At 42.5% G+C, this 12,543-nt stretch overlaps 1 protein-coding gene across 5 annotated transcripts in view; it reads left to right on the forward strand.

Annotated features, from left to right (window-relative positions):
- The window catches only part of LOC139397936 (ubiquitin protein ligase E3 component n-recognin 3), a 46,259-nt gene extending 34,047 nt beyond the window's left edge, over positions 1-12,212 (forward strand). For 4 of the 5 annotated variants that reach the window (XM_071144265.1, XM_071144266.1, XM_071144268.1 and 1 more), the window contains 8 exons: positions 4,424-4,524; positions 6,243-6,367; positions 7,376-7,483; positions 7,735-7,860; positions 7,983-8,162; positions 9,272-9,481; positions 9,694-9,833; positions 9,988-12,212. In XM_071144265.1, the coding sequence (XP_071000366.1) occupies positions 4,424-4,524; positions 6,243-6,367; positions 7,376-7,483; positions 7,735-7,860; positions 7,983-8,162; positions 9,272-9,481; positions 9,694-9,833; positions 9,988-10,105 (1,108 nt within the window). In that variant the 3' untranslated portion in view covers positions 10,106-12,212. Of the gene's footprint in view, positions 1-4,423; positions 4,525-6,242; positions 6,368-7,375; positions 7,484-7,734; positions 7,861-7,982; positions 8,163-9,271; positions 9,482-9,693; positions 9,834-9,987 lie in introns of those variants that run through there. The other variant, XM_071144270.1, reaches the window with a different exon arrangement.
- The last annotated feature ends 331 nt before the right edge of the window (positions 12,213-12,543 follow it).

Here is a 12,543-nt window from a genome sequence, read left to right on the forward strand (position 1 = left end):
TTCCTGTAATCACAGTGCCACTCTCCCCTCACGCTAAACACCACCATCCCCCCTGGCCCTTGCAGCTTTTACTCTAGACAAAGAGGAGCCAAAAACCGAGAAGGCACCATGCGTGGTTGCCATAGATACCAATAATTGCTGCATCTGGCAAATTACCGGGTGCTCGTTAGAGAGCGAAACGACCCCGTCACGATCACTGCACCGAGAAACAAACCGCACCACACATTTCAGCCCTCCGCTGCCCAGCCTCATCTTTTACAGGTTCAGAGAAACAGAGAAATGTAACAAAGCAAAGTCTCCCCTTTATTCATGCTCTCGCTACAGAGCTTGTTTTTGTTGGTCAGACGTGCTCTGTCTTGAACAGTTTGGCTTCCCAGGTTCAGTCTTGAGAGCTATTAGCATCCCAGTCGCATAACACTTAGCACTATTAGGTGACCTAACGACCTCTCTCCCTCCCTGTTAGCAGTGGAAGACAGCTTTTACACCTGTTACTATTTAAATGCTCCGAGCCAGGCAGGAGTCTCGGAGGAGCAATTTCGTGTTCAAAAATCCCTTAGAGATTCGGAAGGCAACTATGTCATTGACACCCTCCCAGTCGTGTTGCTCTATTTAACTAGGACGGAGAACGTCGATGCCCGTGCCTGCCTAGTCTGACTAAAACACAATCTGTTTTTCATAACCGCTCTCTGATGCCCATTTTATGTGGGATGCCTTACATTTAAATAAGTCTCGTTTTCAAAAAACGACATTGCTCATCTGATTTTATTCGTCATCTGGATTTGACTGAAATGTGCAACATATATTTATGTTCACTGTAGGCAAGTCTTTGTTTGAATTTGACGGAGTGAAAAGCAGATTGCTGTGTCATAAAGGTTTTTTTTCTATTGCACGCTAGAATTAACCGCAGAGTGCCTTCAAAATGGAATGCATTATTGTGTAAGTGCACCTCCCTTCATTCGATGTCCCCGGAGGTCTTGAGTGGAGATGGAGGCTCTCTATGGGCTGCCATTTTTAAATGGAGGTGGCAATCAACAACAATATGTGGCTCGGGTTGCGTTGTGGAAGTGGGTCACGGGGTATAAGGAAAAATGCTTTCCTTTCTCCCGCTGCATTAAAGTGGGGGACTCCTCGAGGGCATTTGGAAGTGTGACGTCATTGCAAGTTAAGTGCACAGCATATTAAGGTCAGCCACGGGAGGTTGGTGGCATCTTAATTGGGGTGGACGGGCTCGTGGTGAAGGCTGGAGCGGAATTTGTGGAATGGTATCAAACGCATGGTTTCTGTGTGTTTGATTTGCGCCATTCCAGCCATCATTATTATTATTATTATTTATTATTATTATTATTATTATTATTATTATTATTATTATTAGCTGTTCTGCCCTCAGCAGCCTCCACTGAGGGCAGCGTATACAGTATATTCAAGGGAGGACTTTGTTCTTGGCCCTGAGAAGATAAAGGCAATGGGCATCTACAGTGGGCTCAAATATTGGGACAGTGACACTTTTTTTTTTTGTTTTGGCTCTATCCTCTTTGAAATGATACAATGACTGAGGTTAAAGTGCAGACTGTCAGCCTTAATTTGAGGGTATTTTCATCCATATCGGGTGAACCGTTTAGAAGTTACAGCATTTTTTGTGTGTATATATATATATAGTCCCCCCATTTGAGGGACAAATTTAAATTAGTAAAAAGTTAACTGTTTGGTCCCATATTCATAGCACACAATGACTACCTCAAGCTTGTGACTCTACAAATTTGTCTTCTCACCATTACAACATGATATTTGTGATTCTAACTTTCTCACTCATCATTATTCAGGATTATCTGTAGTCACGACAACATCCACGTTAATGTAGAAGTGTTATTAAAGATGAGTCTGCACGTTAACCTCAATAGTCGTTTATCATTTCAAATCCAAAGTGCTGGAGTACAGAGCCCCAAAAAACAGCCATAAATGTCACTGTCCCAATTTATTTTGCAGCTCAATGCATTTTAGCGTGCACATTCTCTCTAACATGCACCTACCAGTAGTTATTGGGAATAATCCGGGTGGAAATTTACAGAATTGAATGGGTAAACCCAGCTAGGGGTCCACTTAAACAGCGATGGCTAAAGAATATATTCTGTTGAACTGGCAAACTGATCTGATGTCTCTGCTCTTTCTATTGGTTAGTCCCATCCGGTCTTGTCCATGTCCTCTTTTCTTTCTTTTTTTTTGCCCCTCCTTTCTCTTTTACTTGTTGCTGCTCTTTGGAAGTTTTTCACGTACAGTTTATAATACAGTTCTTTGACAGGTGGTGGGGCGAATAGAAGGAATTTGAGTGATTTTTGCTCTCAGCCATTTAAAATGTATATTATGGTAGATCAATACGTTTTCAATTGTTCTAGGCTAATGGAGAATTCAAGATGAACAAGTTACAGGTGTTCAATATAGTAAACAATCATTCTGATTTACTTTAGTAGGATGGATTAGAGAAGTACCTGATACCAGGAGTGGTCTTCCTGAACGAAGCACACTAATCAGCTTGGGGGCGTCTTGCACATACCGGAACCTGCATGCAGTTACTAAAATAGCTCTTATCTTTTGATTAGAAGCTATTTCTGTTCAGTCACTCAGCATCGCTGTTTCTAGCTTCCTACCTGAGGGACAGACTGAGGTGTATTCCCATTGGTTGGAGATGTCTTTGAGCCAAGGTTTGAGGTGCGTTCAGAAAGAGTAACACAGCACAACGTTTTGAATGGACATTTTAATAACTGTTCAAAGGAGTCTCCCACAATTGTATTCCAATTTAAACTGGAAGGTGCATTCCCCCTCCTAATTCATCCCGTCCCGTTTTCAGACCCCTTCACTTTATCCACATTTTGTTAGGTTACAGCCGTATACTAAAATGGATAAATCATTTTTTTCCCCCTCATCGATCTACAGACAATTTTCCATAAATACAAAGCAAAAGCAGCTTTTTAGAAATGTTTGAAAATGTATATTAAAAAAAAAGGAAATCAGTGAAATAAGTATTCAGACCCTTTAGTTTGTTGAAGCACCTTTGGCAGTGATTACAGCCTCGAGCCTTCTTGGGTATGACACTACAAGCTTGGCACACATGTATTTGGGGAGATTCTCCCATTCTCTGCAGATCCTCTCAAGCTCTGTCAGGTTGGATGGGAAGCGTCGCTTCACAGCTATTTTCAGGTCTCTCCAGAGATGTTAGATCGAGTTCAAGCCACTCAAGGACATTCAGAGACTTGTCCCAAAGCCACTCCTGTATTGTCTTGGCTGTGTGCTTAGGGTCGTTGTCCTGTTGGAAGGTGAACCTTCACCCCAGTCTGAGTTCCTGAGCACTCTGGAGCAGGTTTTCATCAAGGATCTATCTGTACTTTGCTCTGTTCATCTTTCCCTCGATCCTGACTAGTCTCCCAGTCCCTGCCAATGCTGCCACCACCATTATTCACCGTAGTGATGGTGCCAGGTTTCCTCTACGTGACGCTTGGCATTCAAGCCAAAGAGTTCAATCTTGGTTTCATCAGATCAGTGTCTTGTTTCTCATGGTGAGAGTCTTTAGGTGCCTTTTGACAAACTCCAAGTGGGCTGTCATGTGTCTTTTTACTGAGGAGTGACTTCCATCTGGCCACTCTACTATAAAGACCTGATTTGTGGAGTGCTGTGGAGATGGTTCTCCCATCTGAGGAACTTTGGAGCACTGACAGAGTTACCATCGGGTTCTTGGTCACATCCCTTGCCAGTTTGTCCAGGTGGCCAGCTCTAGGAAGAGTCTGGTGGTTCAAAACTTAATCCATTTAAGAATGATGGAAGCCACTGTGTTCTTGGGGACCTTCAATGCTGCAGACATTTTCTGGTTCCCTTCCCCAGACACAATCCTGTCTCGGAGCTCTACGGACAAAGCCTTCGACCTCATCACTTGGTTTTTGCTCTGACGTACACTGTCAACTGTGGGACCTTACATAGACAGATGTATGCCTTTCCATATCATGTAAAATAAATTGAATTTACCACAGGTGGACTCCAATCAAGTTGTAGAAACATCTCAGGGATGATCAATGAAAACAGGATGCATCTGAGCTCAATTTTGAGTCTCACACAAGTATTCAGACCCTTTACTATAAGTAAGGTATTTCTGTTTTTTAAATGTTTTAAATAAATTTGCATACATTTCTAAACCTGTTTTCGCTTTGTATTGTGTGTAGATTGGGGATTTTCTTTCCTTTTTAATCCGTTTTAGAATAAGGCTGTAACGTAACAAAATGTGGAAAGTCAAGGGGTCTGAATGCTTTCCTTATGCACTGTATGTGTACCTACCTGGTATTTCTTGTTTCAATGAATACTTAACTCTTATCTTAATGCGAATGTACTGTATGTTTTTCAATCCGTCTTAGTGTTACCTCAGGTGTGTGTTTCTCTACAGCTGCCTGGATGACGAGAGGCCAGAGGTCCCCATGCTGTTCAGAGACTGCCCATCCCTGCTCATCATCTTTGTGTTGACCATGCCACAGCCACTACGCAAAGGTGCTGTCACCAACTATCCATAATTTTTTTATAAAAAAAAAATATATATATATATTTTAAATCAGACAAGGGATGTGAGGGGAAGGGGAGTTAACAGACGGAGGTTCCTCATCGGCTGGGTCAGAATGACAGACCTAATCATGACTGAATGTAGGGAGGGTTCTTATCTGTTCTTCCGTTCCCTCTATTTTTGGCTGTAAGGAGCAGAGTGACATCGCCCTGTTTATGGAGGCTGTGCACCCTTCACATGCCCTTCATCTCCAGCTGAGTGCTTCCTGTTTGATCTCCTCCAGGCTCAGCCCTGTGCCTGAGGGGAGGGCCACTACATTGGAGCCCTAATTGCAGCAATCATAGAGCCTACTTAATGGGTGCCATACCATACAAAGCTGTGCTGTGCTGAACTGCTTGAATCCATGGACACTGAGGCGGTATGAGGCCTAAAGATCTATCCTAGCATCAAAATGGGGGAGAAATGTAGAATACTCTGAAATATAGGCTATACTCAACTCTGGTAAACAATATACAGTACAATACAATTGTACATGGTGAGTGAAAAAGAGCCTGAGATGGTATTGGTTATTGGTGAGTTGATATAGCTGTGACAGTTTGCTGTTTTTTCTCCAGAGAAAGCCATTTCACAGCTGTTAGACCTCTTCTCCCTATTGACTGATTAACACTCCGTGTCTTATGCACTTTTAGATTGACTTTGTGTCGTCTTCAATTCCACATTGATTAAGCCAAATACGCATCATTACGGCCCTCCTTGTGACATGGAGAATGGAATTTTTAACACATCACTATGCGAGATGGGTGTGGATGAAGTATTTTTATTATATCCGTGGCATGGAGACAGAGGTCAGGACATGTCTGGGTTTTAGTCTCATTTAGAGTGGATAGGAGGGAGAGGCGGGGGGCTTCCTAACAGCCTGTATGTCCTTCATGGCGGTAAAGGTTGTGTTTTTGGGGGGTTTAATATGCTGACAAGCAACACAATGGCCAGCCCAGTGGACCTGTCACCACCACCACTTTCCTAAGGAGGGGGAATTGTTTTTCTGTCGGTTCAAATCCAAGACCTGCTCCAAATCGCAGCTCCCACCTGGCGGGCCCGGTGCCCCCTGCTAATTACAAATCTATTTGACGAGCCTTTATAAACACCGGAGCGTTCCTCTGGAGACCGAACCCAACCTATTGACTTGTCTTCTAGCCCAATAAAAAGGTTTCATCTCCTTTGAAGGCAACCTGATTGTCTGGGCTCTTACAGATCATTCTAGGCCTCCTTTAAGTAATTCCTTGTACCGTTGAACATAGATAAAACTGCTTTCTATTTAACAAGGTGTTCGAAGTAGTCATTGGGAAGAGATACTGTACTGTATGCCTGTATTAATGTATTGTTCCACATAGTAATTTGTCTGTGGAGAACACATCTAGGCTGTTGTGATTTCCTGTTTTTGCTGATTGCTAGGATGCTCTCTCCATGCCCATAATTATTGTAAAAGAAAAATGCAAATGAAGGGCGGTATTTGCATATTCTTCCAAAACGATTAACTTTGTTGCCATCACATTCCTGTTTTTATGATATGCAGAGTTTCATCCATGAGTGGTTCTTCGAATGAGAATGGCAACGACTTTAATTATGAATCCATGATTCTTCTCAAAACAATGAAAGTCGAGTATCCCAACACTAAACATGGGTGTGTCTCCTCTCTCTGTCCCTGCAGAACACTTCATCTGTCTGGTGAGGATGCTGTACAACCTGCAGTACACCCAGGCTCTGGCATCTCTCTCAGCCAAGTTCAGCCCCGAGGAGAGGCAGGCCTGGAGCACGTCTGGAGCTCTCAAGAAGGTAATGGACATATCACCCACCCTCCTCACCTTGTACTCTACCAAGTTCCCTTAGGAAAGTTCCCTTGATTGAGAAGCCAATGCATGCGGTGTCTCTATACTTTCTACCTGTTATTCCCAGGAACTGTTTACAGCTGTAGCAAATGAGTGTGAATGCAAATAAAGATTAAGCCCTGGCCAAGTTAATTTAAGCAGTTTGGGCTGTAGATGTATCGATCATCATTATCAAGGAGAGAGAGATTACCGGAGAGGGCTGACATTAATTGGCTTTTCATCTTCAGTCTATTAAATCTGTATTAGCAAGTGACTGGTTGGAATGTAAATGGGCAAACAGTAAAATGCCCACCCTTTTTAGTGTTTTCTATCTATTGGGGCGCTGCTGAATATCTTCCCCCACTCCGTCACGAACAATGCAGCACTTACTCGCTCACGAGCTGTCATTTAAGACTCCTCGGAAATCCTCATTGTTAACACGGGCCATATTTGGTGGGATGTCGTTGTATTTAAATTGCAGTTGATAAAAAGATGCCAAAGTCTCAACTGAGATCCCGAGCCCAGAGGCAGGAAATCCTGACTCCAAATTCCTCCAGCTATAAATCTAGGACTGAGAACGCCAGGCTAGATAAGACTGGCTGCTGGTTTATATTCTCCCACCGTCAACTTGATAAATGCTAGCAGCTTTACTCCATATAGAATATTAGTCAAACCAGTTTAATTTTATCAGAACACACATTCAGTAATGTCTTGGCGCTTATCAACGGTGAAATAATTTATTGCATGAAAATGTGTCCTCGGCTTATTCTGCATAAGATATTATACAGTGCTGCACATTTTTGAGGGGGGAATATGCACACTGCAGCACATCTCAAATACTTGACAATTGACTGCTTGAATATCATATGAAACGGTTCCAGCGGCACAAGCTGAATTGTTTCAAAGTAGTGTCATTCTATAGTGCTGTGCACTCTGTCACCTCTCCTCCACTACTTTTGGACTTTCTCTCACACAGAATGCTTTCGATGCCGAGAAGTCCTATGACGCTCTTCTCAGCCATGTCATCGGTGAGCTGTCCAAGGTGAAGACTGTGTATGATGTGAACACTGAAGTGCCGTCTATGGTAAGCCATATAGCGTTTGGGGTTTCAAAACAAAGCTGCCGAACTCTGTGCTTGGCTAGCTCCATCTCTCCTGGTAATCATCCCCCCCCCCCAGGTTTTCTCCTCTTTTCTCTTACATGATAAATTGGCCATTACCCAGAACAACAATGCTTTGATATCTGTGCTCTCTGAAGGAGATGTATATCACCCCATTATCAGCCAGCTGTTGAAAGGTTATTGATGAGTCATTACTCCTGTGCTTCCTTCCCCAGCTGAGCTCCAGTGTGTGGTCCCCACACTCCATAGAGTACAGCCTCCAGCAGTTCTGCCTGCCCTACCTCCGCCTCTCCTGTCTCCTGCAGCACCACCTCTATGGGGACAAACTGTTAGGTTGCCCGGTACGGTTACTGTTACTGTTCCACATCTTTGGCTGTCTGTCTGTCTACCTACCTACCTGCCTGCACCGTAGCAGCTCCAACCCCACGGCTTTAACTCACACTGACCATTTGTTCTATTTCAGGAGGTAGAGGAATTCTCAGGCCTCGCCGGCTGTCTAGGGCTCCTGGCCCCAGCCCTTCAACCATCCAACCCCATCTACAGTGCCTCGTGTCTTGACTGGACGGTCAACGCTTTCGACCTGATGACTCAATGGTGCTCTGAGGTCACGGGGCTCTCTGACACTCAGGCAAAGAAATCAATAGTAGGTTTGAGGCTGAGCACTTAACGCCACCAATTGTTGTGCTCCATTATAACGTCTCCAAAGCACCAATGGTGGTGTCATTTTGTTTTTCAGTATTGTGTTACAAGAGTATTGACACCATGTGTGAGCCATGGCATTTCAGACCCTTTATTTTAGCCAGTGCTGTGTGTCTGTCTACTGTATATTCAGTGCTGCGTGTAGCACCTCTACTGTATATTCAGTGCTGCGTGTAGCACCTCTACTGTATATTCAGTGCTGCGTATAGCACCTCTACTGTATATTCAGTGCTGCGTATAGCACCTCTACTGTATATTCAGTGCTGCGTATAGCACCTCTACTGTATATTCAGTGCTGCGTATAGCACCTCTACTGTATATTCAGTGCTGCGTATAGCACCTCTACTGTATATTCAGTGCTGCGTATAGCCCTTGCGAGAGTGATGTTTTTCTCACCCTGCCTTTGTCACTCGGCACTGACCTTTGCTGCCTTACATCACAAGATGAAACCTCACATCGCTTCACACTGCCATTCTGGATTGTTTCCACATACCTTTCAACCCACAACATTACACCCTGGAGTTGAAGTGTGTGGCATTTAGGAACTCTTGACAAGTTATTCAGTAGAAGGCTTAAAACTTACTTTAATTTCCTATATTCTTAAATCCCTTTTAGTAACAAGTGGAGAGAGACAATGCCCTCCCTAACTGAAATGAATGTACAGTAGCCTAAGTGTTTCTTGGGGGTGATGCTTAAAGGAGCAGGATGAAAGGGCTATGTCATATTTTCTTCAATGTCTGAAGGTTGCCGAGGCAAACCTGATGAGTCCGCTGATTAAGACTCTATTGACAGGTTAGAGAGAGCAGAAGAGCACATGGCTAAATGAAAGGGACTTCAGAGTCAGCTCTTGAGGAATTGGTTTTGTTCTGAAGTGTTGAGGCAGCTGAAGGGTAGGCCTACCATGGACAAGGCACAATAGTGAGCACCAGCTCCTATGCCATCCAAGCTGTTACAATGGATTGCCTAGGTCACAAAGTTGCAGTTCAACATTGGAATGTTTTGACAAACATATTTTTTTTATTTTTTTATTTTTTTTATTTTTTCTCCATCCAGACCTTGCTTGTCCAGGATCCACAGTGGGCGTCTCCCCACCTCCTCCACTTACCTGACCACTACAACATCATCTTCCAGTACTACCACAAGAAGGCCTGCACTGCCTGCAAAAAGGTGCCAAAGGACCCAGCACTCTGCCTCGTCTGTGGCACCTTTGTGTGCCTCAAAGGGCTGTGCTGCAAGCAGCAGGGGATCTGTGAATGTGTTTTGGTGAGTGGCCCTGCTTTTTCGAAGGCCATATTAGACTATATCTGGAAAAAACAGCATGATTTTCATACCGTGTTTAAAAAGATGTCTTATTCATTGGGTGGCCCGACTTGCTTAATTTTTAGGTCATTGATGGATATTATTACTTGCTTGCTTGGTTGGTGCTGCTGTGTGTGCAGTGACTAGGTGAAGAGATTGTTCATGTCTGTCTTTAGCACTCTCAACACTGTGGCGCAGCAACAGGCATCTTCCTATTGATCAACGCCTCTGTCATCATCATCATCCGAGGGCATCGCTTCTGCCTGTGGGGCTCTGTTTACCTGGATGCCCATGGAGAGGAGGACCGCGATCTACGGTACGAACACACTCCATAGACACAATGCCACACACTTCTTCAGTTTCATATCTCACACAATGATCTTGTCAGGTTCTCACATGAACGGTTGATGTGGTGGGGACCATGCTGATGATTGAAATGATTTGCTTACATTTTTACAATCTTTTTGCAGTCGTGGCAAGCCCCTGTTTCTGTGTGTGGAGAGGTATAGAGTACTGCAGCAACAGTGGGTTTCGCACACCTTTGATCACATTAACAAGCGCTGGGGACCTCACTACAACGGACTGTAAGGTTACCTGAACCCACACCCTGATGGAAAATAATCTCTTTGGCTTATGTGTCTGCCTCTGTTAAACATATAGGAATCTTATCATGTGATATAAGCAAATATGCAGTGAGTGTGTCACTGCCACAGCCTTGGAATATGTGGAGTTTGGTGTACAATCATGCCTCAAGACTAAGTGTGTCTGTGTGTGTGTCTGTGTGTGTGTCTGTGTGTGTGTGTGTGTTTTATTTAAGTGAATTTTAACAGGGAGAAACCTGAAAGCACAACTTTGCCCAGTTAGTTTGGAAGATGTTTTGAAGGCAGGCAGTTTTTTTTCTCACAAAAACATACTCAGATTCGGCTAAATATTTGTACACTGATTGGCTTACAGGTTGAGTTCGAACTACTCGATATTTGGAGTATATAGGATGACAGATTTGCCCCTGGTAAGGTTAATGATTATCATCTTTGTCACCATGTACAAATTGATGCATATCCCTCGTTTTTTGACTTCGTACTGCTGGCATGAGTTTAAAGCTCTTGATGAGTATACCAATTGCAAATTGTGTGCTCAGTGTGTGTGTTGGGACATTCTGGTAGGTGACACAAGTCCACTCATCAACAAAGAGTTTATTGCAGTTAAGCAAAGGCAATTAAAAAAAAAGAATCATCCTCAGGTATAATTTCTTTGCTGCAGTTTAAAATACCTTTTTAATATTTTTAATAAATGTTGCTGCTCATTGTTCAAATAAGTAATTTTACCTTTGTAAAGATTATTTTTGTTTTCTTTTTCTAAGAAATTAAGGTTTTGTTTTTGGTAGATGGCTGATAACAGGTTGTTGATTCTAGCTCACTGCAAGGTTGAGGGAGACAGTCATCTCTATTGGTCTTTGCAGTCCTGCCTTTCACTACGCCTCCGGCCCGGGTCCCTGAGGAAACTCAATGCCCACTCACCAGTCTGGCCACAGTAGAGTACATAGAAAAGACTGTTGTGGAGTATATCTGTCCAATGTAATTGGCATGCTTTTCCTAAAATCTCCATTGCTCAGAATGTCATGTGCAATGGGATTTTGCTATAGTTAAATGGAAATATTTTTATTTCAAAGTTATTGTACTGATATGGCTTGGGAATCATTTCATCCTTTGTGCTGGTGAAGAATTCTGCAGTTTTAGAGTACAGTTTCATTTATTTTTTTGGGGCCTGATTTTCACATTTCCTTTTAGTCTCTCTGTAAAGTTATGGTACATGTATATGGGCTCATAATGCAAGATCCCATCTTTAAATAACCATAGGTAAAGACAAGTAATTGGGAAATTGTTGATGATAATAGATGTAATTGTAGGTGGTTTTGCAAAGTATAATAGCGTTAACCTTAACAAATTTGTCATTCATGTAATCCACACTTGTGGTCCAATTATATCATTTTCTATACTTTCAAATAACAGTTTATTTGTATGCTTTTGATTGCCAAAAGTTATAATTACAGTATATTTATAAGGACAACTATTTCCCCATGCCTACATTTCTCCAAGTTTAAATGATTATCTTGGGTCATGGATGCATTCCAATGTTAGACATCAGACTTCAACCATAATACACAATGTATGCATGACATTGTTTTTTTCAGTCACACTTTTTGAGTTTTGTGTCTTAAATGCTTTGTAATTTCAACTATGTCGCCAACTGGATGAGTAGATGGCCTACTTATCCACTTGTGCGTGCAAGATCACTTTTAGTGAAAAACAGCACATTCAAATCCTTGGGTGATTTTATTCTGGTGAAAGTATTTTGTGAATTGCTGGTCCACATCGTGCTCGAAGGAGGAATCTTTTAGGAAATATTTATTTCCATCCACGCATGCTGCTTATCTGTCTACTCTGAGTTTCCCTTCCCTCTCTTTTTTTTCCAGTCCCCTACTTTGTAGCCTACATGACTGCAACAAAATATCCAGAAAGTGATGGGTGTACGTTCTAATTGAAAGTTCTTTGTTCTCCTGTATGAATGAAAATCAGAAGGTATACAGTACATTACTGTAGGTGCTGATTCAGGCTTTCTGAGTTGGATCAGAAGGTGTGACTTGGACATTTATTGCAAAATGTAACATATGTTAATAAAATATAAACACACAGAATCGTTTATCTTCATTCTCCATGCTGATGTCATTTAGATTCGATATGGAACAAATGTATATCCTATTTTTTTTTTTATTCTCCGGTGGGTTTGTGTTGTCGTTCCATTCAGATGATTAACATAATTGGCCTGCAGCAAAGCCCCTTGTGCTTCCTTTGTCTACTCAGGCCATTAACTATGATTTCTCAGGACCTCAAGTTGAAATTGAGGTTAGCTCCATGGTAACCCTTAAAGATGGACTATGCAAAAAATCACTCAATTTACTGTTCGAAATTAGGAAAACTAGTTTGTGACAAAACAAGCAAGTACAGTGTAGAGAATCATTGTACCAT

This window comes from Oncorhynchus clarkii, chromosome 3 (genome assembly GCF_045791955.1).
Source record: "Oncorhynchus clarkii lewisi isolate Uvic-CL-2024 chromosome 3, UVic_Ocla_1.0, whole genome shotgun sequence".
Lineage (NCBI taxonomy): Eukaryota > Metazoa > Chordata > Actinopteri > Salmoniformes > Salmonidae > Oncorhynchus > Oncorhynchus clarkii.